We start from the raw sequence: 26,270 nt of genomic DNA on the forward strand, positions 1-26,270 counted from the left end.
GCAGCGAGCTGCAGCCGAGTCTGTCAAAAGTAGTAATGAATGTGAAACCTTAATTTGGCTCGAATCTCGTTGAAGCGAACGCATACGTGCAGCCGCAGAAATGAAGTTTTCCCCAAGGCTTACCGGTACAGTTGGACCAGGGATCTCGGACGTTTTTGGGGATGCGCGGACGAAAAAAGGGTTGGGTCAAGGTTTAGTGAGGTATTACTTTATGGGCTGACATTTGGGGCTTGAGCCAAGTATAGAGCCGCCGCCGTTGGGGGGGGGGGGGTGTGTAGGACAATCGGTCTTCTCAAGTCATGACGTCGATTCCGGGAGCCGGGGGAAAAGCGGTTGAGGGTGACATGTCAAGTCATGTGTGTTCTTTTTGTGGCTGTGACCCGAATTCCACGAGTTTGCGCAGTCACTACAGCTGTGGTCGATGGTCAAAATGTTTGGTGGTTTACAAAGCAAAAGACGCGCGCAATCCATTGCTCTTTTTTTCGGCTGCAGACTGCCCAGGCAGGTGATTTGCCAGTCATGCGGTATTATCTCGCAGATGGGTACCTACTAATCTGTATGTGACCTTCATCGGCGATGACTTCATAGTTGCCGTGGAAGCCGAAGACATTTGGTCTTACCTACTGGCAACTCAAGGATTGTTATGCTGCCTCTCCATTGCATTCCTGTAACCGGCAGCCGGATTGCACCCAAATCGTGCTCGACAGGTACTCAAGTATAACCGGGACTTGGCGTAAATTCCGCTTCTTTCTTTCTTCGCAGGGAACGTATACACAGGGTGTTGGGACAAGCATGTCAAGACATTTCTCTCGGGAAGTCGGCTCCTGCGCGGAATGCCCCAAGGCGGGGCCAGTTGGTCTTGGGAGGATTCCGCCTGGTGGGAGGGAAATGCGGTATGCCCGTCACTTGTGCGGTACCGTACATGTGGTTCGTTGTGGTGCCCAGGAAGTGAGGAGGGATGATTCCTGCAAGTATGTGTGGGTGTGGGTGTCATACTCTATGGAAGCATGAGTGCTGGATGCTCGAGGGTAGTCGGTGCGTTTTCTCGGGTTCGCCACCGTCATTTTTGACTTGCAGCTGCGAATGCGGGGTTGGAGGAGTGTGGCACGTCTTGCTGGCCACGTTTGAGAGGGCAGTAGAGTACTCTACTTACTCTATACTCCTGAGTAGAGTAGGAAGATGTGGCGGATGGACGTGCGCTGCCTGAGGTGTTCATGGCGACACTTGCTCACGACATGCCTAGGCGGCTAACTTGCCCGGTGCTGCGTGGACCGGTGCTGCGTGGAGTGTTTTGACAACGGATTGTCAGAGGTGCTTGACATTCGGCCATCAGGCAGAGGTACGCTTACCGGTACATGACAGCCCATGCAAAAGGCTTAGCAAGGAAGGGCTCCACGGTATCCCGAGTCGTACAACTGCCTACCTTCTACACATGGCCATTCTGGCTGTTGAAGGGCCCGTTGGCCCGAACCAGCATGTGTATTGTGCTAAAGAGTAACTATAGTACTGAGCTCCTTGCTTGGCTTGCGCAATTCGTGCCGTGAAATCTGGGGGCTGGTACTTGGCAAGGCCAAGAGTGGAAAAGTCGAGGTGAGATCTTGGAACATTGTCCCGCCGACAAGTGACAGAGAGAGCCCAGCACATTCAAACGTTGTGCCTGTTGACTGCCTACTCCTGACAAGGGAGGCCTTCCAAATGCGCATCAACATCCATGGCAGCCGTACATTTGGCACGCATAAGACGATGATCAAGGACAAGGCAAGTAGGTCCCTAGTAGTACTACGGAGAACTGTGTCAGCCTCTGGGATGGTGCGGCATCTTCCTGCGTGGCTAGCGGTCGTTTGGAAAGTGGGCTGTGGATATGAATAGATACAGGAGCACATGTGCGATTTCTATGCAGGATGAGGACCACTGCACTACTGTGTACATGGGCATTCAGTGTACCAATCTGGCCACCATCTGGCCACCGTCTGGTCGACTGATTGAGGTACATTACAACATCACAGGGCAGGTCAGGGCCAACGTGCTTGCAATCAAGCTCACGCAAAGGGGGCGGTGGGCTGGTTACTGAGCGCATCCCCCTCCTACCCCTGGACAAGACCAGACCAGACCACCACGGGCGTTGGCTGTCTAACCATGGTAATGGCAACATGACGGCCCATTGTCAGCTGTCGCCACCACTTTGCATGGCGTGACGGATACTAGTGGATGCAAATGCCAATATTCTCCGCCGGTTCAGATTGAGAGCCAAGTACCAAGAAGATTCCGCGCGCGTGCGTTTGTCTGGGCATGTTAGATGAGTGCCTAGGGAGGGAGGGACACTATAGCAGCAGCAGCAGCAGATTTCTCGGCTGGCACCGGTAGAGCAAGAAGCAAAAAAAAAAAAAGAGCTGCAACACACAACGGTCTTGTCGTGATGTGAAGCAATCAAAGCAGAGAGAGCGAAAGAGAGAAAGAGAGAAAGAGAGACAGAGAGAGAGTGTGAGTATGCCCAGGGCGGTCGTCGTAACCCTTTTCAGGTTGGGGAGGGGAGGGGGAAGAAGAAAAGAAGGTCGATCGGGTCGGATGCAAAAAGGCGCATCATGCCAAGTCATGGCCAAGACGCTAGTGTCAACACGGAGGTTTTATTCGCCGACGTCCCAGCTGGCTCCTGCCGGCCCCGAGGCTGTGCAATCTAAGAGCTGGGCTTTTTCTTCGCCCGCTCCGCTGCCGCCAATTCTCATTTGAACTCGGCGCTCCTCTTTGACCTCTTCCTCCACCACCCCAAGCCTTGCTACACACAACCCAATCCACACTCTCTCTCTTTCTCTCTCTCTCTCTCTCTCTCTCTCACACACACACACACACCACCCCCTCCCCTACTCTCTCTCTCTCTCTCTCTCTCTCTCTCTCCTCTTCCCTCCTCCCCCACGATTCGCTTGTCTTGTCTCCTCCAAAAAGACTTTTGCTCCTTCTTCTTGTCACCGTTTGCCGCCATCTACTTCGCATCCCAGTCTTGATTCCAAGTCACCACATCCCGTCAACTCGCACCACTTATCTTTGGGTTCGCCAAGAATGAGCGATCCGAATGCTACTCTGCCCGCAGCGGCCACCACGCCGCAACAGCAACCCCAAGGCACTCCAACACAGCAGAATGCGCCGACGCCTGTTTCTGCTGGCTCGGGAGACCAGCTCGTGTGCCAGTGGCAGAGCTGCGGTGAGCGTCTGCCCTCCGCTGAGCAACTCTACGTAAGTGTGTTTTCATGCATTCCACGCTGCCTAGTTGTCGGCCTCATTGTCCTCGTCGGTAGGCTACCGGCTCCATGGCTGGACCCTGCATTTCTTTTGTTATGCGCTGCACAAGTCACAACAGCGCGTTGCAGCTCGGTGATCAGTATGTTAACAACTCGTTGCAGGACCATGTTTGTGAGCGTCATGTGGGCCGCAAGAGCACCAACAACTTGAACCTTACCTGCCAGTGGGGCAACTGCCGCACCACTACGGTAAAGCGTGACCACATTACATCTCACATTCGCGTTCACGTGCCATTGAAGCCGCACAAGTGCGACTTCTGTGGCAAGGCCTTTAAACGCCCCCAGGATTTGAAAAAGCATGTCAAGACACATGCCGATGACTCTGTCTTGCTCCGCTCTCCTGAGCCCAACCGTGGCGGTCCCCATGGAGCCCAGGGCTACCCAGGTCAAAACGGTAAACGTACGAGCCCTCTTGCCTCCCTGGTAGTTTCCAAATGGCTGATGGAGAATAGTTGTCGCTGACCTGCAGGCACTTGCCGCTACAGCCAGTGGATATCAGTATCCAGATGGCGGTCTCGGTCCCAATGGAGGCTATGGCCAACAGCACCCAGGCGGTGCTCCTGCAGGCTTCTATGGAGGTCCTCCCCAGAACTCTGCCTATGGTCCGGTGTACTATGCCGTCAATCAGAGCCAGCAACTTAACAATGACTACGAGATTCGAAAGCGCGCAGCCTACGATGCGCTCAACGAGTTTTTTGGAGATGCCAAGCGCCGCGCCATTGACCCAACCACCTACTACGATGTCGGCCAGCGACTCATGGGTCTCCAGGGCGTACAGCTCCCAGTTCTCGGCGGCGGTTACCAAGGTGCGGGTATGGGCGAGTATGGCGGCCATGGAGGCACCATGGTTGCCCAAGCTCAGCACCCACCCATGCATCACCCGTATTCTCTCCCACTTCCCAATCTCAGGACCAAGAGCGATCTATTGAACATTGATCAATTCTTGGAGCAATTGCAAAGTACCGTGTACGAGAACCCCAACCATGCCGCTGCCGCTGGAGTTCACCACCCTGGTACCTACATCCCTACCAGCGTCGGCTACCGCTCAAGCAACTCCCCACCGGGCCTTTCATCTAGCCATTCGCAGTCATCCCATGCCACTGCCATTGGCTCCACGAGCGCTGAGACCCCTGCTCTGACGCCGGCCTCAAGCGTCATGTCGTATGGCTCTCAACACTCACCTGGAGCCACACACTCGGCCAGCAATGTCTCCCCCACCTCAAGATCATCGATTGGTAGCATGTACCCCACTCTACCATCGGTCAGTGCCATGTCAGACATGTCCGCCGCTGCTCCATCATCTGGTCTTGCACCCGCCTTTGATGCCGATGGTCGACGACGATTTTCTGGAAACCTGCTGCAAAAGGCCGCTCCTGATCGACGTGGAAGCGACTCAATGGACACGTCAGATGCTGGACAGTCTCCCAAGGACTCTGAGGACAATCTTCACCACAATGTTAACCAGCTGGCTATCAACTCGCCCAAGGTCGATCCTGCCCTAAGATCGCCCAGTGTTGTGTCATCAACCGCAACTGAAACGGGTGACTCATCCCAGCAATCGTGGGTTGAGAACATCCGAGTGATTGAGAGGCTCAAGGAATGGATCCGCGGCAGGCTCGAGGCCCGAGACTACATCTCTGATGACGAAGACGGTGACGTCAAGCACGAAGACGAACGTCGCATGAGCGACGATGATGCACACAATCTATATCCAGTGCTTCGTGCTGTGCAAGAGGGTCGGGAATAAACATGGCCACAGGAGTGGCTTTACGGATACATGTGGAGTTTGGTCGGCGTTGTGGTGCTTGTAAATGGTAGTCGGCACAGGTACTTGGGTCGGGTCTATGGCGATGGCGGATCTGGGATGCTGTCGCCACACCACGGAGTCTTTTTTCTTTCTCTTGGTCTGTTCAACAGTCTCTACTAGGGTGCGGGCCCTACAAGGCCAATTTTTTTGTATGCTTTGCTTGTAGAAGCGCGAGAATTCATCCATGGCTTTTCCCCTTTTCAAGCAAGAACCCCTATTGTGAAGAGTCGATTCTGAAGCGCCAATGTGTAATTCACCGACCACCGAGATGACACCGTCTATGGCAAACATTGGAAACGCGCATCAGGCGAGTTTTCGGTCACGGTAACTGAGTTATGAGTGATGTCATGTACATTCTACAGACGGTTGTCTACCACCCCAATCTTGTCAACAGACTTATTGGAGGGTTGTCTATGTACCATCTCGAGCGGGCCAAGGGCTTGTCGGCTACAGGTTCATTCCTAAGCACTTGGGCCAACTTGCTTCGTTATCAGTTGCCAAGCTTGTGACAAATTCGGTTGGCTTTGTTCCCCCACATCATCTAGATCGATTGATCGACGGACGAGCCTCTTTCCCCACGTTGCCATCATGGGCTGCATCCATGACCCACCCAGAGCCGCAACTTGCTTCCTTGCCATCGACCCATCCATTACAATAACAACTCATTGCGCCCGTAGTCATCGGTCGCATACAATCCCCTTTCCTTGTGTCGATTTCTTCCATCCCAAGGCAGGACAAATCCGATAGCAGCGCAACATGTACGGCCGCGGAGGTGCCGGTAACATCCATCAGGCGAAGGAGAACAGTAAGAAAGCTGCAGAGGTGAGCTAAGCTTCCCATGCTGGCGCATAGCCTCGAATGATAGCAACCAACACCGTGCACAGGATCTGGAGGCCAACCTACCCTCCTCCGCCGCACCCTCCTCAGGCACCATGCCATCATCGACGGCATCACAAGATTACGCTCACATGGGCCGTGGAGGCGCAGGCAACTGGTATCAGCCATCCGAGCTATCCAAAGAAGGCAGATTCACACAACCTGCCGATGCGACGGCGACACCGACAGCTGCAAAGTCGCAGGTGAGCACACCCTGGCATCCCGAGGGCCAGGAGATGCCAATTGCACGGTCAGGCCGAGGAGGTGCGGGGAACTTCGTGTGGAAGAGCGAGAGCGGGGAACCTGCGAAGAAGACAAAGGAGGCGGAGGATGAAGAGGTGGAGAGGAAGAAGGAAGCTGTGAGTCAAGGAGTGGAAAGGGATGTCGAGGCCGTGTTGGCGAAGCCGCCGGGTGTGCTTTTGGGGAGGGAGGTGGACAAGGGCGTGTAACTGTGTTCTGAGGCGGCGTGAGTTTGGTGAGGCTCAGAGGAGAGATGATGGGTTTGTGCTCATGTAGGTATAGTGCGATTTGCTTTGATTTGATGGTGTGCATGTAAGTAGATCACCCAATCCGTGTGCTGGGTCACAATACCGGTACCGGTACACAACACACAACACAACAGACATGGCAGCCCGGTACAACGACATGATACGTGCCCTGCCAATACGCACCTGACTTGAGTCCATCTCGTCCCGCATCCTTGCGAGAATGCATCCGGAAACAACAACGCTTCTCCCATCCCAACGCCCTTGCGCTTGGAGTTTATGTGTCCTGCCGTGCCCATGCAGCATGCAAGCACGGACCCATGACGTTGCTTCCGCTTTGGGCACTAGCGGCTAGCGTGCCTGCCGTTTTGTTTATCTTATCCCGCGACGATGCCTATCCCGATTCCCACAACAACCCTCCCCCCACCCACAGACCACCACCAAACTCCCTCTCCGCACCCTTGGCCACCCCCGTCACTTTGTTGCTAACGTCCGATCGTTGGTCAGCACATCTTGCAAACATGGCGCGCCGCTCTGCCCGCCTGCAAAAGGTACGCGCCACCTTGCATTGTCTCACCAAAAACCATCATGTTGTTTTGTTTACCTACAGGTGGTGCCTTGGTGCTAACCCATGATCTAGGCGCCAACCCCTTCGGCCGACACCTCGATGAGATCAGACGATAGCTGGCACACGGCATCTTCACCGCACACCGAGCTTCCCATCCTTCCAGAAATGCCAGATCTTCCAGACCCGGGTTCCAAGAGTGCCCACAAGCCCACAGCCAACCGCGCGGCGTCGAAGCTCCCGCAAGTCGTAGCAACACCGCACAAGAACAAACCGTCCAAGGCACAACAGCTCGCTGCCGCCGCTTCGAGTCGCACACCCAAGGACCGCACCCCCATCAAGCCCCCAGGCCAAGAAATGCACCCGGCGCATCATCACGCGAGCACAGCCAAGGTGCTGGATGAGGCGCGATGGTTGGGCTTTCAATCGCTCGGCGCACAAACTGCGGTTGGTGTTGTTGGACCAGGTACACCTTCAAAGACACCTGCGCCACCACCCGCGCAAAAGGCTATCGATCTCGAGTCGTCGCCAGACTTCCGCTTCCGTTTCAAGTCACCTTTTGCTACCCAGAAGGACTCCACGCAGGATGAGGCTGGCTTGAGTCCCAGTTCGCGCAACATCCTGCGAGATGCAGCCATCTCCGGTACTCCGGGTGGTGGCAGTCGCGCCATCTTTGGTAGGTCACCCTTCAATCTGGCAAGATAGGCTCACACAAGACCTTTCTTTGTACTTTGCAGTCTGCAATGGCAAAGGGCAAGATTTGTGCTCCTGCATCCTAGCTCCACTATCGTATTCTGATGTACTGACTCGGTATGACAGGCACTACGGAGTTCTCAACCAAGGCAGACGTGTCTCCGCATCGTAAAAAGGCAGAGGCCAAGGGCAAGATTGCGCGATTCAGTGACGTGCACATGGCCCAGTTCAAGAAGATGGACTCGATTGCGAACCATGCCTCGGCTTTCCGTGCAGACCCTACTCGATTCAAGCCCGTGGGTTCCCAGTCGCTCAAGAAGTCACTTTCCAAGACCGATCTGGCGAAGAACGAGCCCAACAAGCTCAAGCGAACACAGTCAAAGGCGGATCTTGGAGAGTCAAATGCAACGGGTACAGGTGGTCTCAAGCGCACGCAATCAAAGACGGACAATGGCGAGTCCGTCAGCAAGATACCCGCCACGCCTCTGAAACGCACTCAATCCAAGATGGATCTCACAGGATCTGGACTGCCGCGCGCTCAGTCTACTGTTCGCCTAGTTCCTCCTCCACGTGATGGACGCCCGGATTCACGCGATGGAGGTGACAATACAGCAGCGAAGCGTGTTAAGCGGACCGAGGTTGATGATGCGTCTACCACCCGTCCTGTCTCTAGTGAAGGCGCCCCTCCAGCCTCCAAGCCCACTGTTGCAACTCCGGCGCGTAAAATCACTTCTCAGACTGCACTACCTCGGCTTGCGGCGAGGCTGATGACTCCTACCAAGGCCTCTCTGGCTCGTTCGCAGAGCGCAAAGGTTGCGAAGACTACCACTGTGGTTCCCCCGTTGATGAACTCGCCCTCCACCCACAACAACATTCCCTCTCCGTCTCCTGTGAAGCTGGTCAAGGGCCCCTCCACCAACAATCTCTTTTCTCCTACCAATATCGGCAAAGCCATGCGGGATGGAGCGCGTGATAGGTTTCTCCAGGTATGTCGAGCTTCTTACTCATCTCGCAGAAAACTGGCTGACGAAATGTAGCAGGCAAATCGAAATCTAGAGCGCGTTCGCTCCATTCTTCGCACCCCTAGCCGCAAGTTCTCCAATGACCCGACCAAGATTGCCGCTGGAACTCACATGTCGCCTCCACCAACTCTTCACATGCCTGCCATTCCAGCTACAGCACCAGTCAAGAAGCATGTCAACTTCAGCAGTAGTACGCTTGGAGGCGTGACTCCGGAGGAGCTTGGTAAGTCACCTTCGCCGATGAAGTTTAGAGCTGGTAGTGAGGTACCCATGGGCGCTGTCATCTATCCCACTCTTCAGGCTGCAGAGGCTCAGTACCCCGAGACTTGTCAGGAGGAGCACACTCTGACTGAATCTCCATTAAGACGTCTCACGTTTGGTGGCGAGGCTGCTAACCACCCTCGTGATTTCTCCTTTGAGGCTGGCAAGGCCGTCAAGTTCGGTAAGTCTTCGTTGTTCCTTGGCTGGTGTCGGAGAAGAGTGTTGCTAATTTTGGTAGGTCCTGTCTCCACTGGCACGATCCGTATGGTTCGTAAGAGTGATGGACCGTCGTCTCTCGAAGGCAGGAAACGCAAGCTCGAGACGGTGCAAGAGGCGTCAGACAAGGAAAATGACGAGCCTGCTGAAGGAGAGATGCGCTCTGCCAAGAAGATGAGGCCTACTCTAGCTGCTCCGCCAAAGACTCCTGCCAGTGCTAGCAAGCTGCCTCGTCAGACGCCGGGTCGTGGTCGTGGTGGCGGAAGTGCGATCAGCAAGTCGCGCCTCAACTTCCTGGCCACACCCAAGCGAAACAAGGCTTGACTATTCAGTAGTAGTCTCGACGAGGCGAAGGAGGACCACAAGGCTTGCACTTGGTCTGAGCACAAGTAACGATTGTTCTTTTCTTTTTTTTTCTCTTCTTGTCTTCCTACTCGATCTTGTCGTAACCTTTGCTTTGGATCGGAGTTGGCGCATGTAGGATCAAAATTTGGGGGTTTCTCTGGGCTGGCGAATAACATGTCCCATGGACATTGCATATCATGAACAGCGGTCTTTCGAGGCCATACTTGGCATTTGTATAATATGATGAATTGATGAAGAGGAGAGCTCCCACTGCAATGCAACCTGAAGTTTTTGGTAGACATTGGAAGAAATGAAGGGGCTGTACAGGCTCGACACGGGTGATTGTTTTTTTAACGACCTCAACGTTATTGGGTATACATGAATTTATCAGTTACATTCACTTGGTCACCCATCTCAACAGACGTGGTGTTGGTGGTACAACCCTGGGGCTGGGGCTGGCGAGGAGGAAGGACCCTGCGTTGTTGGTCGGATCCGAGGCGGAGGGGGATTTCCCAACCCAACCCATCCCAACCCAACCCTCTCTCTCTCTCTCTCTCTCTGTCACTTTACGTCAGGCCGGCTCGAGATCTGGCCGAAGCAAGCTGCAATTCACACAGCTGACCCGCCCAAGCCCAATCCCCCTCCCAACGGCGCGCCCTCATTCGCGAACAACGGCTTCCCTACGAACCTACGTCACTCTCGACCGTTAGTAATCTCTGTCTTTCCTAGTCTTTCCCCAGTGCCGTGCGACTGGTTTTCTGCTCTCTTCTGCGGGCAAAGTCCCCACCACACTTTCACCGTGGCGTCGCCGAACAATATCCTCGACGAAGCGAACAACTCGTTCGACTTGTTCGACAATCGCCGCGCCTTGGACATTATCGACTTCCTCACCAACCCCCGCCTCGACGATCCGGCCTATCTGACCACTCTCGGCCTCATCCTTGCATCCCTCGTCGCCGCCATGTCGTGGTTCTCTCGCTCAGGCGGCAGCTGGGGAGGCCGCTTCTCTCCCTTTGGCCGGCCTAGCAATTCGCCAAACTCGGGCGTAGTCAGCGATGCCGACTTTTCCTACATCACAAACGAGGACCTACAACGGAACGGGGCGGCGTCGGGCCCAGAGATAGTCGACTGGGACGACAAGAACCCCGACCGCGAGACGGACGTGCTCGTCTTCAAGGAGAGGCGCACACACTACCCTACACACTTCCCAGCGCACAGCATACGCGATGGTGATCTCAAAATTGGCACTGTGCGCCAGGCAGCCGCGAAGAAGCTGGGCGTTGACCACCCCGGCCGGATACGCATGTTCTTCAAGGGCCGCAATCTCAAGCATGACGAGCGGACTGCCCGCGAAGAAGGGCTACGCGGAGACGGAACAGGCAGCGAGATCCTCGTCACAGTGGGTGAAGCCTCTGTTGGTGGATATGCGCCTGGCGCAGAAGAAGCCGCACCGCGAGGCTGGACAGACGGCGAAGACGAGGATGAGGATGACGACGACGACATGGACTCGGGCGCCAACACCTCTGGCAAGAAGAAGTCGCGCAAACGCGGAGGCAGGAAGAGCAAGCGCAAAGGCCGCGCTTCCCCGGACGCCTCTGGCACCTCGACACCGGGCTACACGACGGCCGGCGCGCACGCAGAATACCTCCCCATTCCCTCGCACGTTCACGCCGCGCCCAAGCCCGGCACCAGCGCCGCCTCTACCCCTCCCCGCGCCGCCACGCCCATGACGCCCATTGGCAAACTCGACCAAATCGCAAGCAAGTTCCACACGGAATTCGTGCCCTTGGCCGTCCAGTACATGAGCAACCCGCCCAAGGAGAAGAGCAAGCGCGAGTTTGAGTATAAGAAGCTGAGCGAGGCCATTTTGACACAGATCATCTTCAAGCTGGATGGGGTGGAGACGGAGGGGGATCAGGAGGCTAGACTGAAGCGAAAGGCGCTGGTCAAGGAGGTGCAAGGGTTATTGCATAAATTGGATGAGGTGGGGAAGGCTGGGTGATGGGGGCTCTCTTCCTCGTCTTCTCCTCTCCTCTCCTCTCCCGTTATCTCTCTCTCTCTTTCTCTTTCTCGTTTCTCTTTCCTGCTGCTGCTAATGATGGTGGTGGTGTTGGATACGAGGAAGAAGGAGCAATCCGTATTTATCCACTTCTTGAGAAATAGTGTGGTGTCGTCCTCTTTTTTGTGTGGGAAAAGCAAGCCTGAGAGAAAACTCCAACATGAATTGTTGTCATAGGACCTATACCTATATTTATACTTGTACTCGTGTCCCCTGGAAAACTTTTAACCCCCCGACTGGACTGTCAAGCCTTCATATGATTGGGATGTGGAGATTGTGGAGAATGTGTTGCAGAATGGGTACTTGAACTTGGGTGTTGAGGTAGAAGAGTAGTAGTGAGATGGGAATGGCTTATATTCCATTGTAGCATTAAAGCAAGAGAATTGAATTGGCAAGGACTAGCTTTGAGATTTCTTTGTACATCTTTGAGATGGGTTTGGAGGCGTTGTTTTCTTGTTCAAGGGTTGCTTGGTCGGGAGACGATGGCTCGCGGAGTAGATACATCAGGCAAGTATATTCGATATCATGATTAAAGAATATATATTGAAATTCGGAGCGAAAATGTATATCTTGGCAGTCTGGAGAGTTGAGTGATGGCTTTGTCGATGTGGTGGTTCAAGCGGTGCCCAATCTCAACAGTGACGATGGTATCGAGCCCAAGGCGAACTTTTTCCCTACGTGCTTGGACGTGATGAGACGGCGGTGATGTATAGTAACAGAAAAGGCTGAATCTGATTCGGGGCTGAGGTATAGAGTCTTAGTAAGCTTGCGGTGGGATAGTGATGCACACAGCCTTGAACAAAGGACAGGCCAATAATCTGAATGCACTGCATCTGCGTCGTCTGCGTGTTGAAATACACCAAGCCATGATGGTCTTCAAAGACCGACTTGTTACTCCGTGTCAATCCAGCATTTCGTCAACGATACTACCTAGGATACAAATAAGACACAAGGCCAAATGTCCTCCCATCCTCTTCCAAACAAAAAGTCGGTGTCAAGACTAAAGTCTCGCTGCACATTCACCCGAGCGACAACATCCAGCCATGCCGACAACCCCGACTACGGGTACCCGACAAGCTTGCCCCGTGTCCGAGTCCGCGGCCAAGAGGAGGAAAATGTTGGATGAGGTGGGTAGGTATTGTACCTACATGCATAGTTGGGTAGTACTACTGGAGTGGGTGCTGCGAGCCCGCCTTGCGGAGATCGTCTTCGGGGCCGACACCCGATGTTCTTGATGTGTGCAAATGTGAGGGCCTGAGTCGATCGCGTGGGGGCGGGGCACACTCAAGCAATGGATCTGAGCACGTGGTCGCGTGGCGCCCCTGGACGCGCGACGGGGTCCGCATGTGGCTTCAAAGTACGTTTGTTAGCACTACCTACGACTACGTAAAGCAACACGACCAAGGACGTTGACGGAAAAAAGGACGATGATGGGTGTTGCTGCAATTTTCGATTCTTGATTGACAGAATCGAGTCTACTACTGCAGAGACCACACGCCATTCTCCTCGATGATCTCAATCGGTCGCTTCTCATCCAGTGATCGGCGGCCGGCTTCGAGGATGGCGGTGGTGGCAATGGTGTTCTTGAGTGTAGGCAGTGGACGGGCGTCGAGCTGTTCGAGTGTCACCTTGCCTTCATTCAATGCGTTGACCGCATCGATGAACTTTTCAAACGAAATGTAGCCGTAGCCGATTTGGCCAGCAAAGTTGCCCTCCTCGTCAGGGGCGTACTTCATGTAGAATCTGTTCGAGGGGTTAGTATCTCTTGAATGAGTCTATAGCGATAGTCGGCATGGAAGCCCATAGAATGGTGTACATACGGATTGTACCAGAGAAGACCGTTTTCGTCGTCAGTCACGTCGTAGCCGCGCTTGGCCTGGTTGACGCGAATCTCGCCCGTCGCCGCCATGTAGTGGAAGTACTGATTCGAGTGTACACCGGCCTTTTGTGGTGCTGCCCATCCCGCTGTGTACACACCAGTCGCGCGCCTACTTGGGTCGTCCCGCTTGACCCAGTCTGTGAGGAGGGTGATGGTGTCTTCGGTCGCAGGGTCGCAGCCTAGATCGGTTGCAATGCCCTTTGCTGCGCTACCCATGACACGGACTGGCTTGTACCCTGGTACCATGGATTCGTTGATGTCAATGTGGTGCGAGTTGAGGTAGTATGATATGTCGCTGTCTTTGCCCGCCCATGCCTTGAAAGTCTCCAGTTGGCTCCTGAATTCAACGTTAGCCACTGTTCAATCATGGCTTGCAAAGATGGGGTCTTTTTTTCTTTACTTTGGCTGACTCATGTACGAGTAGAAGTAGTTGAAGTCACCCAGCTTTTGGGCCCTGAAACGCGCGTCCGCATAAGCGGGGTCGTATCGCTTGTGGTGCTCAACGTATACAAAGACATTGTGCTTCTTTGCCGCAGCGAGAAGCTGTTGGTGGTGCTCGAGAAGCTTGACGGCAGGCTTCGTGATGAGAACGTGAATGCCGCGTTCAATTGCATACAAAGCGATTGGGTAGTGAGTCGTGTCAGGGGTGAAGATGGTGACTAGAGTACTTGTGTGAGCGAAATCGAAAACGGCCCAGTTGGCAGCACGCAAGGACTTTTGACTTACTGGCACTGCCTTTGGGAAGTGCATCAATTGCGGTCTTGTATGATTCAGGGTCGGTCTTGCCATCCTTGGGGAATTCTTCAAACGAAACATCAAGCCCGTTGTAGGCCTCGGATATGTTCTTCTGGAGATGCTCGCCTGGATCGAATCAGCGGCCTGCAGACAACAGCAAGCCAGCACGCGACCCAACTTACGTATGGCCGGGAATTTGCCGCCCGAGACACCGACCATGGACAGCTTGCCAACCTTTCCCCGTCTGCGAAGATCGAATAGAGTCAGGCCTACGACGCCGACTTTCTTGTCCGACTTGGACGCGCCGCCGCCAACAAATCCTGTCGTGTACTCGCCCGTACCGACCTATGGAATCGATTAGTTTCGCGGTTACATGACTCCGAAAGGGCCAGATGAAAAAGGAATTTGGTAGTCTGCATGCATGACTTTGCATGGCATAGGTAATAGTAAATTGTGGGAGGCGAGGCCTTCTTGGAGAGGGGTGGGTGCAGCTGTGTGTGTGGTTGGGTGAGGGGCCACATACCATCAAGACCTCGAGCGGAGCCATGGTTGTGGGTAGGTGAATTGTTTTTCAACAGGCAAAGAGGCAATGGATGTGGTTGCTCGTCAGTGGAGTGGTTTCTGAACTCCGAGGGTGAAGAGTAGGGGGTAGTGAGTAAAGAGTCAATGGAACTGGAAGAGGAACTGGGCATGGGGGAGTACTTTACCATCCATGGCCGAGATATGGCCTCATCGGCATATGAATGCTTATCGATTACCGGTAGGCACGGTAGGTTATGACGACGGAAGAATGCACGACCACAGGCGCAGTGAGGGGCATGCCACATTGGAAAAAAAGGCGCTCACTGGTTCTACCGGGTACCGCGGCCGGGTGAGGGTTGGCCATTTTCGAGCTCTTCTCGACACACGGTAGGAGTACAGTGGAGAGGTCGAAGCCATGTTGGCCATGTTGGCCATGTTGGCCATGTTGGCGCATTGTTTGCAGGGAACTTGGTGGGACATAATTTCTCCAGGCAGTACCTAGCTGAATAACGATCTAGTAGGTTTCTTCGGAGATTTGTGGCTGGTGCTGCAGCTCAGCACAAGAACAAGCAGTGAAAGGCTTGGGTGAGGTTCCTAGTTACTGTACATTGTCCATGTCATGCAAGGAGGTCGTCGTTGTTCATTTCTGTTATTTATATTAGAAATCATAAATAACAAGCACACGTGACTACACATATGGTGGGCTAAGCCTAGGTAGCAAAGAATGGAAAGATTACCATGACCTTGGGGCCCAGTGCGTTGTTTACCTACCAATATCAAGCCACAACAACGAGTAAACTACGGACAAATTGGCTTGTTGCCGTCCATTGCCGTCGTCTATTCTATATGACGCCAAGATGACAGGACTGCGTGACGATACAGTACCACTAGCATGTTCTCTACTCTGCCAGAGTCCAAGTCTCCCTGAGGCGAGCGTCTTGGGAAGATGCATGATCCTCGTTCTGATCGCATTCTGGGATTGAGGATACTTTCCTCCTACCATACCATCCCAGACGGCCAGCCTGATGCACCCCCACACCCTGCCACTGCGAGTCTCCAACGCGGCTGGTTGGTGGAACATTTCACTTCCGCCCTTCCGGTCTCCGGTCTCCAACAAGGCATGATGGGAGCGCCACTCTGCTCGACATGTCCCCTCCCAAACCCCCATGCGCTAAAACGCCATCTCTTTTCTCTCTGTTCCAACCAGCAGACCGATGGAAGAGTTTTTAGTCACCCCCAAAGGAAAGCATCCCCCCCCCGCCCATTTGGTCCCGCAGTTCGCGCACTGGTGGTCCGAAAACCCACCAAAATTGGCCCACAGCCCCTGCGCCCCCTCGTACACTCTAGCCTACTAATACTTGGGCGTAAGCGAATGAGAACCTGCACTTTGACGAGACGTCCACAACGTTAGAGCCCGTTTGAGACAGTCACACAATGGCACGGTGGGATGCAATCCGCCTTGGGCTCTGCCGAGCTAGCCTCTGCTCTGCTTTATGCCGACTGCCTCCATCTCGCTGTTATATTAAAAGCTGACCGAAGCCGTGAACTCTCTTCCTAATATCGTCTGCTCTCTCCCCCCTTCCCCTGCTCTCTTGCAGCCCCTCCCCCCTTCTCAGCTTCGCTTCTCTCTACCAACTTGACTATATCCTCCCTTTACCCTCTCTGCTTCTACAAATCAAGACAAATAACACCCAAAACTCCAAAACATGACCTCCAACGGCCACTCCAACGGCTCAAATGGCGGCTCAAAGGAGCGTACACCTCTCCGAGCGGGTATCTACTCGCCCACCATGACCTTCTTTGACCCAGAAACCGAGGAGCTGGACATGGCCGCAATCAAGAAGCATGCTGTACGGCTGGCTGAAGCTGGGCTTGTTGGTCTTGTCACCATGGGCTCCAACGGAGAGGCTGTCCACCTGTCGCGAGCTGAGAAGATTGCCGTCACAAAAGCAACCCGCGAGGCTCTTGACGAGGCTGGATACCAAAATGTACCCGTCATTGTAGGAGCTTCAGAACACGGCATCAAGCTCACGATTGAGCTGTGCAAGGAAGCCGAGGCTGCTGGCGGCGAATACGTCCTCATCGTTCCTCCAAGCTACTACCGCTATGCCATTGACGAAGAGGCCATCTACGAATACTTCACAAAGGTGGCTGACAGCTCTCCACTGCCTGTCATGCTCTACAACTACCCTGGTGCCGTCTCGGGAATAGATATGGACAGTGATCTTCTCATCAAGCTCGCCAAGCACCCCAACATTGTTGGCACCAAATTCACCTGCGGCAACACTGGCAAATTGACGCGCGTGGCTCTTGCCACAAACGCACTCTCCACCAAGAGCACCGGTAGCGGGTACATGGCGTTTGGCGGAATGGCAGACTTCACCGCACAGACTGCTGCCAGCGGTGGTTCTGGCATCATCGCCGGAGGTGCCAATGTGCTGCCCAAGACATGCGTCAAGGTCTGGAACTTGATGGCAGAGGGCAAGTTCGAGGAAGCTTTTGAGCTGCAAAAGGTGCTCAGCAAGGGCGACTGGGTCCTCACCAAAACGGCTATTCCAGGCACAAAATCCGCCATTCAATCCTACTACGGCTACGGAGGCTACCCTCGCCGGCCACTCAAGAGGCTGCCACAGGCAACCGTCGACGCCGTTGCCGAGGGCATCAGGGAGGTCATGGAGATTGAGAAAAGCCTGTAAAGGGTCTCATCGGCTTGAAGTCCACGAGTCACGTTTCCTACGCTTTCATTGTAATCTTTCTAGTCTCAACCCTGTTACCGTGAGCATTGGGCAAGAGATTTCCTCATTTCCGCATTCACAGAGCCTGTCCTACATAGCTGTTCAATAGTAGATTATTTCATCCTCCAGTGCATGGCCCATCTGATGTGATGCGTCTAGTGGAGTCTTGGTGATGTCTTGTTAGTCATTGTTGTACATCCCTGTTCTTCTGGACCCTGCATTGACCGGAATAGTACCATGGTAGATGGGTGCAACTTGATTCATGTCCCTCTTCCACTACTTCACATGTCCTTCACTCTAGATAGGCACTGTGTGATTACTATAGTAAGCCCATGTCGTTGCTATCTTTCCAATGCATGTCACTGGCCACACTACCTAGACATGGGCCATGCCATTCTGACACCCTGTTTTTCCAACCCGGCCAGAGTGGTACTTCTGTCCCACTATCTACTATTTTCTTACAAAAACCGCGCTTCCAAGTCAAGTCTGGGTATCTGCCCCGAGCCGTCCCTTTCGCAAACGTTGTCCGAAACACCATGCACAAGAAAACGAATACTCCCAACAGCACCGCCAGCCATTTCAAATAGCCAGCCCATTCCCCAAACTCGTCCAGCGGTACAGAGAAAGCACCTCGCGGCGTTTTGCCGGGGTCATTTCACGCGCGTGACCATGGCCTTTGATTTGGGCCAGGGTCGAGATCATCACCTTGCGGAAGTTTCGCTGATGTTGCATGCATTAGCGAGAACACCGAGCGACTGGGAAACCGGCAAAATTACCTGGTATTCGGTGTTGAGGGTGACTACCGCAGCTTCGTGGGCTCGCACAATCGTCTCGCAGGCTCTGATGACCCCGTCGTTTGTCTCTGTAGACAGCTTGTCGGCTAGCAGGAGCAAGATGAGGCTGCCCTGCAAAAGGTACTAGATTACAGTCAGTCATCGGCTTGAGATTGTGCGCCCAGAGGCCGACTTACCATGCCAAATAGATAGGGCATAAAGGAGAGGTCGGGATCTACATCTAGAATCTCTTCGACGGCATGTGCCGCAGAAATCGCATTCGACGTTGCCGCAAGAAACGACTGTGAGCAGATCCACATATTATCATCCTCCAGAAGAGCGACTGGATCCCATTTTCCATGCAAAAGGATATGTAGTACGTGCATAATGTGGGTGGCATATGCGGCTACCTTTCTTGTTTGATGGATCCATTCGCTTCGCACCGGATCAGGCGTTCCATTTCTTTGATTCACAACCGCTTCCTCGTTCGCCCCACAACCATGCTGCGCCTTGAACTCTTCGATGCTGTATGCGTACCTCTCCAGCTGATGGGTGATTTCTGCTTCGTGGAGCTCCCAGGAGGTTCGCTGGCCGAATCTAGGGTGATTCTTCTGTGCATTCAAATCCACAATATCGCCGAGGATCGTCATGAGCGGCAGGAAGAAGCCGAAAACATCGTGCGAGGTACACTGGAAATTGAGGCCTCTGCGTCGTGGTCCCGTGTGGCCAGCGTAAAACTCGCCGGCCTGCCAGAGAGTGTCGGGCACCGGCTGGAACAAGTCTTCACACTCGCTGTCAAGCATTGCCAAGGGTCGATTGTAGCACAATCCCAGGTGTCGATCAACCATGTACAGGAGCCACCAAAGTCGACGGCGTTCCTCTTTCATCTCCTCCAAAAGTGCTGCCGCCTGAGTTCCCATTGGCGCATGAATACCGGACCGGGAGCAATCGGACAAACTGACATCCAGGTCTCCATTTTCTGCCGTTGCTGAGGGACCATCTGCGTCTTTTAAAGGCATCTTGGGAAGCTCTCGACCCAACTTGAGCTCTCTTGCTAATGACCAAGCCGCATTCCACCATCGCAGAGATGCCGCCTTGTACTCGCTGGCCGATGTGACTACGCCTAGGTTGATGTACGTAGCGACATCATCTAGGGTACTGGTGGGTGGCATGGCGCCATCGGGCCGACCATCGTATCGACCCATTGCTCGATCAACACCGAAAGCATCGTGCGCAGCAGATGCAAAGCCCGGACCTGCGGCAAATGCGTGTGACGATGGCGAATGGACCAATGGCTTCAGCAAATCAACTGTCAATCGCCACAACTTTTCGCTGACGATTGTGCGCGCGGAGGGTGAAGAAGTAAGGTAGCTGGCTTCGCTCGTTTGTACTGCCACCCAAAGTATGCTCGCTAGCAGAGCAGGGCTACACCGTCTGGGCTTCTGTTGGCGAAGAAACGACCGCTTCCTGAACACGGAGCCCAAAATGTATGGCGATACAGGCTCCATGAAGACCGACGACGAGCTCTGAAAGTAGAATTCGAGAAGATCACAGGCTGCCGAGACGCTCATGATGGAACCCAAGTGTGGAAGTAAAGGCCTCAGTGCCGGATACCTGCACGTCGGCAGACTCGCGCCATTCTGTGACGAGCTGACGCTGACTCCTGAATGGGGCGATCCAGTGTCGGCGGATCCGTAGCTATGTGGCGATGACTGTCGTGCAGCCTGGTACTGCATCGAATATCCTAGGTTTGCATATTCGGGTGATATGGACACGGGCGCACCATTGGGCCCAGGAATGAGATGCATGCCATTCATGGCGTACATGAGCGCCTCATTGCGAGGCATGTCGTCATGCATGGAAGGATAGGCTGCCCCAGAGCCTAGGAGTAAGGGGTCGATCATCATGTGACTGACCGGTGGATCGAAAGGGGCACTGGGCTGCAGGGCTGTCCAGTCTCCAGAAGTGTTGCTGTGTAGGCTGGGTTTCGGAAAGTGTTGGACTACTGGTGTTGTTTCCGACTGTGACCACACCTCCTCGTCCATCTCAGACATGACAGCCGGCCGCTCAAAGTAACCATTGGACAGTGCATTGGGTGTTTGTGGGCTATGACCTGCAGCGGCCGCCTCTTCTCTCTGCTTTTGAATGTGTCTAGGCACCTACAAATGTCAGCTTGTTGTACTTGCGATGACACAGGGTCTCTCTGGAGCATTTCACGTCCTGGAATTCCATGTACTGTGCTGCATAGATTGAGAAGTCCAGGAAGGAGAAGGAGAAGAGCAAACTGCTAGCGAATGGTGTCGAGGGCGGGTGCAAGGAGGGCACCAGTGGCGCATGAGCGAACAAGAGGCAAGAGACACTCGCGAACAGGATTCGTGCTTACTTTTCCACGCCGCTTCTTTTCCCTGTTGTACTGACAGACATATTCGAGTTCTAGCACTCGTCAATTTGACGTACACGGCGGCAAGTAAGTTGAACAATGGCCACCAACCTATACATCTAGAGCAAGGCGATTGTCCGTTACACCTGGTCCTCATCCGATGACAGTGATCGCAAGCCCGACTGACTCTTCGTTTTACAGGCGCCGAGTTCCTCCGTTCGAGTTTTGGCACGTCCACTGCAGCAACAGCAGAAGACTCCATGGTGAGATGCTGGGTCGGGGAGAGTCAAGCTTTGCTTGGCCAGTCTGGAGTAGTCGAAGGTGGGACGAAAGGCTCCAGTGAATCCGGCGAAAGGCGACAGGCGAGAACAAGGTATTTCTTGGGGTGTTGCAAGAGTCGGTCAACGGGGAAATCTGGGGATGGTGTACGGGTCATGCGTTAGGTAGGTAGACATGGAGAGCATATGTGGGCCTCCGAACAGAGCTTTTGGTGCCGAGGAACACCAGGACTCTTTCGGAATCCCCGGTCGCATCCAGGGTCAACGTCCTATGTACGATCGGGAGGCTTTGCGAGTTCCATGGGTGGGGGAGGGGAGGGGAGGGGAGGGGCTTCGAGAAGCGAGATCAGCTAGAGGGGCTCAGGGCAATACAATATCAGAGAGACGGCGGCCATGATAATTCCCAGGGCTGCCAGGGTTGTGTTGACTTAGTTGCAGGGTATGCCATATGGACGGATTGGCTCGCTGATGGCTGGGGAGGGGAGGGGGGCGGCAGTCAGACCGTCAGAGTCGGCACCCAAGTCGCAAAGTCGCAATGTCCGGCTCGTGGCAAGGGTGATGCTTTGCCCTTTGTGGTCAATTTAACCACTTCTTTAGCCGGTGGGCATTGCCAGCCCCGCAAAAACCCAGGAAAGCTTGATGAACGATGCTCGCTCCATGCTTGGCCTTGGTCATGGTGGCCCGCCATAACCTTGGAGGCAACCCTTCTGGCAGGCATCGTCTTCACTACGCCTTGGCCGCACTTGAACCCCTCTTCTCTCATGCTCTTCTCCCTTCTCACTCACACTCACGACCTCGCTAGCCATCTCCAATGGCTGGCTGCTGTCAGATCACAGATGGCACAGTCAATAACTACGGTACCCATGTACAAGCACGCATGGCTCTAGAGCAACTTGTTGAAACAGGAACGTCTGTTCCTCAGTGGCAATTCACTGCGTAATGTCAACTCTCTCAAGTCTCTCAAGTCTCTCAAGTCCAAGTGTGTCAGCGTATACTGTACTGTGCATGTACGTACGTACATAACAGTCATACATACCATGTAGTACTAGGAATGCACACAAGTGGTGCAGACAGGCATGAAACGAACGGCCACCGGCCACCACGCCATCCTGTCCCAAGGCACAGTACATCGTCGCAGAGCCAATGACTTCCACCGTCACCGCCGCAAGTGGGGGTGCTGTGCTGGTTCGAGAACACGCAGGTACCCATGCATTTCCCCGTGTGCAACCATCCGACGGACGGCCAACAGCTGGGAACACCTAAGCGATTTCTCTAGCCCTTGCCGTGTCTTCTGACGGGAAACAGACGACCTTCTGACACATGTCATCGCCGACGGAACCTCCTGCAGTGTGCCAGACGACCTCATGCCCGACCTCATGCCCGAAATGACAATCGCGTCTGACGGGAGAGAATCGCGCAAAGCCAACATGCCTACAACATGTACCGGTACGTTGTGCGGCGTGCCTGTCAAGCTCGACGACTGCCACCTAGGTAAGACGTCCGATGATATGCACCAGGCATGGGTATACTATGCAAGTATGTAGTGCAACCCTTCATTGTTTGCACCGCAGACAACTGCGCATGTTCCCTGTACAGTTCTAGAAGGACTCAATGCAACTTGGGTATGCCGCATCCATACCGTAGGCACGGGCTAGACATCACTTCGGTCGTGGCCGCTTGATGAAACGAAAGCATAGACGTGCAAGACGGCTCACAGAACAATCTCTCTGGTGCCAAAGGCCTCCACTTTCCGCTCCAACTTACCATTCACATGCAACGGGCCGGAGCATATTCTAGACGTGTTTTGTACAGGGTAAAAGCACTTGTATAACTATCTGCCATGCAACTACAGCATGTTCCCGCCCTCGACACGAGGAAGAGGCACGGCTGCAGCCTGCCACCATCGCACATAACTACTCTATCAGCCAAAAATCTCCACATCTTCCTCCTCCAGCCGCGCGACTCGAGGACCCGCCCGCATCGCGGAGGTTTTGCTAACATGGGGTTAGAGATAGAGTTTCGTATCGTGGGCACTTGGACGAAGCTTGGTGGAACGACAGGTAGGGAAAAACCTCACGTCTTCTATACCTATATTGTACGCCATGTCCATACAGTCTATATACAACAATATCAAATAACTGCCACCACGAGTAATGCTGGACCGGTGCTGAGGGCGCGGCTGGGAGCTTTCGATCTGCCGAGTGCTGATCTGCCTTCCCCCCCCCCACAAACACTAGAACGGCTTTAGCGTCTTTGGGGAACAACGGCACTGTGTATTGTAAAAGGATAGGTACAAGCCGGATTGTGGTGGAGCCTTCCCGCACAAAGTCACCGCTTCATGATTCTCTCTACCCTTTCCGGGTCCCCTCGATTGTCCTGGTCTGCACACATGGTTAGCCTCTGGAAAACAGCGTGTATACATGCATTGATGCTCGGAGATTGGCATGATGCCTGTAAGCAAAATTCGCGGTGCCTACCGTACCATGTCTTACTCTACTTGGAGAGCTCTGCTCGGTGCCACATCAAGGGACCGTCAAAGGTACGAGTCCACGAGCGACAGTACTGCAGCATCATCGTATACGGGATTGCCCAAGACCATACAACCTGCACGTCCACAGCCTATGTAGGTACCAGAGGTCATTGACCCCACATGCGGTGTCCACGATATACAGTACATGCACTTCCCCAGGTTTCCCAGCGCTCGCATAGGATACCGGGTAACAACAGAGCATGCGTAACCCCCCGAAACAACGGTAAAGCAACTACATACTCTGTATGGTATGGTAGAAAATCCACGCAGGCATTCTTCGGCTGAGCGGATGGCGCCTCCGCCACTCTCCACTATATCACCGGGCACCACTTATTCTGCGCCATCTCGTGACGCCCTGGCTGGTATACTATACAATAAGTACAGTATACCCACCCAACCCATATCCCGCCATCGGGGTCGAATGGTTATGCGTTCCAGTATCCCGGCTTGCCGCTGCGCTTGGACAGGGGCGAATTGCTGTGGCCTGCTGGCAGCAGCCTCACAGCTGGGGCGAGCATTGTGTAATATCCACAGAGCTTGACGGCTACCTGACGCACATTTGGAGTGCGTTAATGGTGTGTGTGTGTGTGTATGTGTCTCGCTTCGACTCTGCATACGAGCTGCCTGAGATCCTGCAGACAGGCTGCAGAAACGTCGATGAATCTTGCGGGGAAGCTCAGGGGAAGCGAAGACATAACACCCTGGGCTATGAAGATGGCCTCGACATGGTTTGAACAATGTGGGCAATTCCAAGCTCGAGCAGGCCCTTGCTACTCTCATGCAGATTCAAGAGGCCCGGCCCTAGCTTACTAGGTATGATATGGCCTGCTGACTGCGTGTTTGCCAACCCACCAGAGGAAGTCTGGTCTGCAGAAAGCAAATATCTGTGCGTTATTTGGCCATCCTCGGTGACTGCGTAAGACGGCGGTTTCAGTCATTGGGACGATGGCTCGTGAGGTATAGATGAGGTATTTCACATGTGTATGGCCGATTTCTAGGCGATACTGCGCTGTGTACTGGGCAATAAGGTAGTATGCGAATCACTTATATTCAGGGTCTGACACTTTACTTTCCACAGGGGAAGAACGGCCACTAAATAGCGTACGCTGTCGATCGCGGCTGAATGACTTGTAGCTTTACGATCGTTTCGCTGAGTATCAAGCACATTCCTCCCGATTTCATTCCCTCCCCACCGTCTACCCCACCCAGCCTTCAAATCTTCCCATTTACCCTACCATATTCTTAGCACACATCACATCGAACCCATTCGTTCTCCACCTACTTCCCACCCCCATGCTTCGCCGCATCGTCCTTCATTCCCGACTGCACCCACTCACGCGCCTTCGCAGCCTCCGCCTCTGCTTTGGCCTGGTCCTTGAGTAACTCCTTGATGGTATGAGGATCCGGAACATGGCGGCCCTTTTCAACGCCGGGTCGCGCTGCCATGCGTTCTTCCCATGCTGCGAGCGCAGGGTAGTCGTTGAGGTTGATGCCTGCCCAGCCGGCGGCAGCGATCCAACCCCAGTGAGAGACGTCTGGAGTGAAATGTTAGGGTGGGGAAGTTGTATAAAAGGAGAGGTGAAATGGGAAGGTGAGACGTACCTGCGATTGTGCATTTCTCGCCAACTAGATAGGGACGATTATCGGATGCAAGATGCTTGTCAAGCACATTGTACAGACGGCGGGTTTCGGTCTGGTATCTGTTGACGCCGTACTCAATGTGCTCGGGCGCGTAGCGGGTGAAGTGGTCTTTAGTTCATGTCAGACCACCAGACATTATAAAAGCACCATGGCTTTGACCAAGTCAAAACATAAAGTAATGTCTACTTACTAGCCTGGCCTTGCATGGGCCCCACACCAGCATTCTGGAAGAATAGCCAATTGTTCATCTCATAGTACTCCCTCGTACCCCGGGGGAAGCTCATCTTGTACTCTGGATCATAGCGATCGACGAGGTACTGCATGATGCTACCAGACTCGAAGAGTCTAATCGTCTGCCCGTCTTCAAAAGTATCGGTCAGAGCTGGGATGCGACCATTCGGATTGATGGCGAGAAACTGGACATTGAGCGTTAGTCTCGTTGGTGAGGGGCGAACATGAAATTCCATGCAACACGCACCCATGGTTCCTTTTGGGTGTTTTTTGTGATTTCGATTTTTTCTACTTTGTATGGAAGACTGGAATTTTGTTTGTCAGTCATGCTAGCCATCGAGATGTTGGACGGCCGTGCTCATGACCATGGCAGGCTTCTGAGCGAATTTTGGGTCATGACGCGGACACTTACCCCAGCTCTTCCAGCAGGATGGAGACTTTGATGCCATTAGGCGTCTGCGTTGTGTAGAGCGTGATGTCCGACTTTGTAGACATTTTCGTTTCGTGTTGTAGGGTATTGAGCTGTATTTTGCACAGTGGTATTTGTAGCAGCGTGGAAAGAAGCCTCGGTATCTACGGTACAGGTTCTTATGTGCTAAGTAGCTAGTCTTCTTACAACGGACCATGAGTGATTACGAATGCGGGATTGTTTGAAGCTCCGATTCCGCCTCAGAAGGTCGACTTGTTAGATTGTGTTCATGACCTTACATTGGAGGGTTTTTTGCTTTCTGCAGATACCTTGATGTTTACTTACTATCAGTGAATGCCATGTTTATTACAGTATCGTATTATACATCACGATGTAAAAGGGAATACATGCATCGGTATCACTTGGTACAGTTTGTACAGAATTGCAAGTGAATTACCCAGAGCTATTGACATGCTATCGATCAAATACTGCAACTCCAACGAGACCCGAGAGAACTGTGAGTCGTGATACACTG

General features: G+C 53.7%; 10 protein-coding genes across 10 annotated transcripts; 7 read left to right on the plus strand and 3 right to left on the minus strand.

Annotated features, from left to right (window-relative positions):
* Positions 1-297: 297 nt before the first annotated feature.
* IAQ61_011041 (uncharacterized protein) lies at positions 298-2,071 on the plus strand (the record flags this gene model as incomplete). The annotated part of the gene is made up of 4 exons (XM_066099026.1): positions 298-356; positions 589-893; positions 1,512-1,809; positions 1,835-2,071. The coding sequence occupies exons 1-4, from the start codon at positions 300-302 to the stop codon at positions 2,069-2,071; spliced, it is 897 nt and encodes a 298-aa protein (XP_065951184.1). The 5' UTR covers positions 298-299.
* Positions 2,072-2,861: 790 nt separating this feature from the next.
* On the plus strand, positions 2,862-5,040 carry IAQ61_011042 (uncharacterized protein; the record flags this gene model as incomplete). Its single annotated transcript, XM_066099027.1, has 3 exons — positions 2,862-3,228; positions 3,396-3,693; positions 3,746-5,040. The coding sequence occupies exons 1-3, from the start codon at positions 3,055-3,057 to the stop codon at positions 5,038-5,040; spliced, it is 1,767 nt and encodes a 588-aa protein (XP_065951185.1). The 5' UTR covers positions 2,862-3,054.
* Positions 5,041-5,856: 816 nt separating this feature from the next.
* On the plus strand, positions 5,857-6,425 carry IAQ61_011043 (uncharacterized protein; the record flags this gene model as incomplete). Its single annotated transcript, XM_003835065.1, has 2 exons — positions 5,857-5,922; positions 5,985-6,425. 2 exons carry the CDS (start codon positions 5,857-5,859, stop codon positions 6,423-6,425), a joined length of 507 nt encoding a protein of 168 aa, XP_003835113.1.
* Positions 6,426-6,982: 557 nt separating this feature from the next.
* IAQ61_011044 (uncharacterized protein) lies at positions 6,983-9,542 on the plus strand (the record flags this gene model as incomplete). The annotated part of the gene is made up of 7 exons (XM_066099028.1): positions 6,983-7,012; positions 7,102-7,702; positions 7,846-8,705; positions 8,757-8,964; positions 9,107-9,120; positions 9,171-9,183; positions 9,241-9,542. 7 exons carry the CDS (start codon positions 6,983-6,985, stop codon positions 9,540-9,542), a joined length of 2,028 nt encoding a protein of 675 aa, XP_065951186.1.
* A 296-nt stretch (positions 9,543-9,838) lies between these two features.
* On the plus strand, positions 9,839-11,565 carry IAQ61_011045 (uncharacterized protein; the record flags this gene model as incomplete). Its single annotated transcript, XM_066099029.1, has 2 exons — positions 9,839-9,857; positions 10,304-11,565. The coding sequence occupies 2 exons, from the start codon at positions 9,839-9,841 to the stop codon at positions 11,563-11,565; spliced, it is 1,281 nt and encodes a 426-aa protein (XP_065951187.1).
* Positions 11,566-13,100: 1,535 nt separating this feature from the next.
* On the minus strand, positions 13,101-14,783 carry IAQ61_011046 (uncharacterized protein; the record flags this gene model as incomplete). The annotated part of the gene is made up of 6 exons (XM_003835069.1): positions 13,101-13,365; positions 13,443-13,838; positions 13,902-14,160; positions 14,228-14,362; positions 14,419-14,581; positions 14,760-14,783. 6 exons carry the CDS (start codon positions 14,781-14,783, stop codon positions 13,101-13,103), a joined length of 1,242 nt encoding a protein of 413 aa, XP_003835117.1.
* A 1,681-nt stretch (positions 14,784-16,464) lies between these two features.
* Positions 16,465-17,454, plus strand: LGA1 (L-threo-3-deoxy-hexylosonate aldolase; the record flags this gene model as incomplete). The annotated part of the gene is made up of 1 exon (XM_003835071.1): positions 16,465-17,454. One exon carries the CDS (start codon positions 16,465-16,467, stop codon positions 17,452-17,454), a length of 990 nt encoding a protein of 329 aa, XP_003835119.1.
* A 618-nt stretch (positions 17,455-18,072) lies between these two features.
* On the minus strand, positions 18,073-20,908 carry IAQ61_011048 (uncharacterized protein; the record flags this gene model as incomplete). Its single annotated transcript, XM_066099030.1, has 5 exons — positions 18,073-18,213; positions 18,270-18,410; positions 18,464-20,425; positions 20,650-20,699; positions 20,758-20,908. 5 exons carry the CDS (start codon positions 20,906-20,908, stop codon positions 18,073-18,075), a joined length of 2,445 nt encoding a protein of 814 aa, XP_065951188.1.
* Positions 20,909-21,099: 191 nt separating this feature from the next.
* Positions 21,100-21,811, plus strand: IAQ61_011049 (uncharacterized protein; the record flags this gene model as incomplete). The annotated part of the gene is made up of 2 exons (XM_066099031.1): positions 21,100-21,197; positions 21,289-21,811. The coding sequence occupies 2 exons, from the start codon at positions 21,100-21,102 to the stop codon at positions 21,809-21,811; spliced, it is 621 nt and encodes a 206-aa protein (XP_065951189.1).
* A 2,921-nt stretch (positions 21,812-24,732) lies between these two features.
* Positions 24,733-25,821, minus strand: IAQ61_011050 (uncharacterized protein; the record flags this gene model as incomplete). The annotated part of the gene is made up of 5 exons (XM_003835074.2): positions 24,733-24,989; positions 25,057-25,203; positions 25,286-25,511; positions 25,574-25,631; positions 25,739-25,821. 5 exons carry the CDS (start codon positions 25,819-25,821, stop codon positions 24,733-24,735), a joined length of 771 nt encoding a protein of 256 aa, XP_003835122.2.
* Positions 25,822-26,270: the final 449 nt, after the last annotated feature.

This window comes from Plenodomus lingam (genome assembly GCF_022343315.1).
Source record: "Plenodomus lingam strain CAN1 chromosome Unknown contig_9, whole genome shotgun sequence".
Classification (NCBI taxonomy): domain Eukaryota; kingdom Fungi; phylum Ascomycota; class Dothideomycetes; order Pleosporales; family Leptosphaeriaceae; genus Plenodomus; species Plenodomus lingam.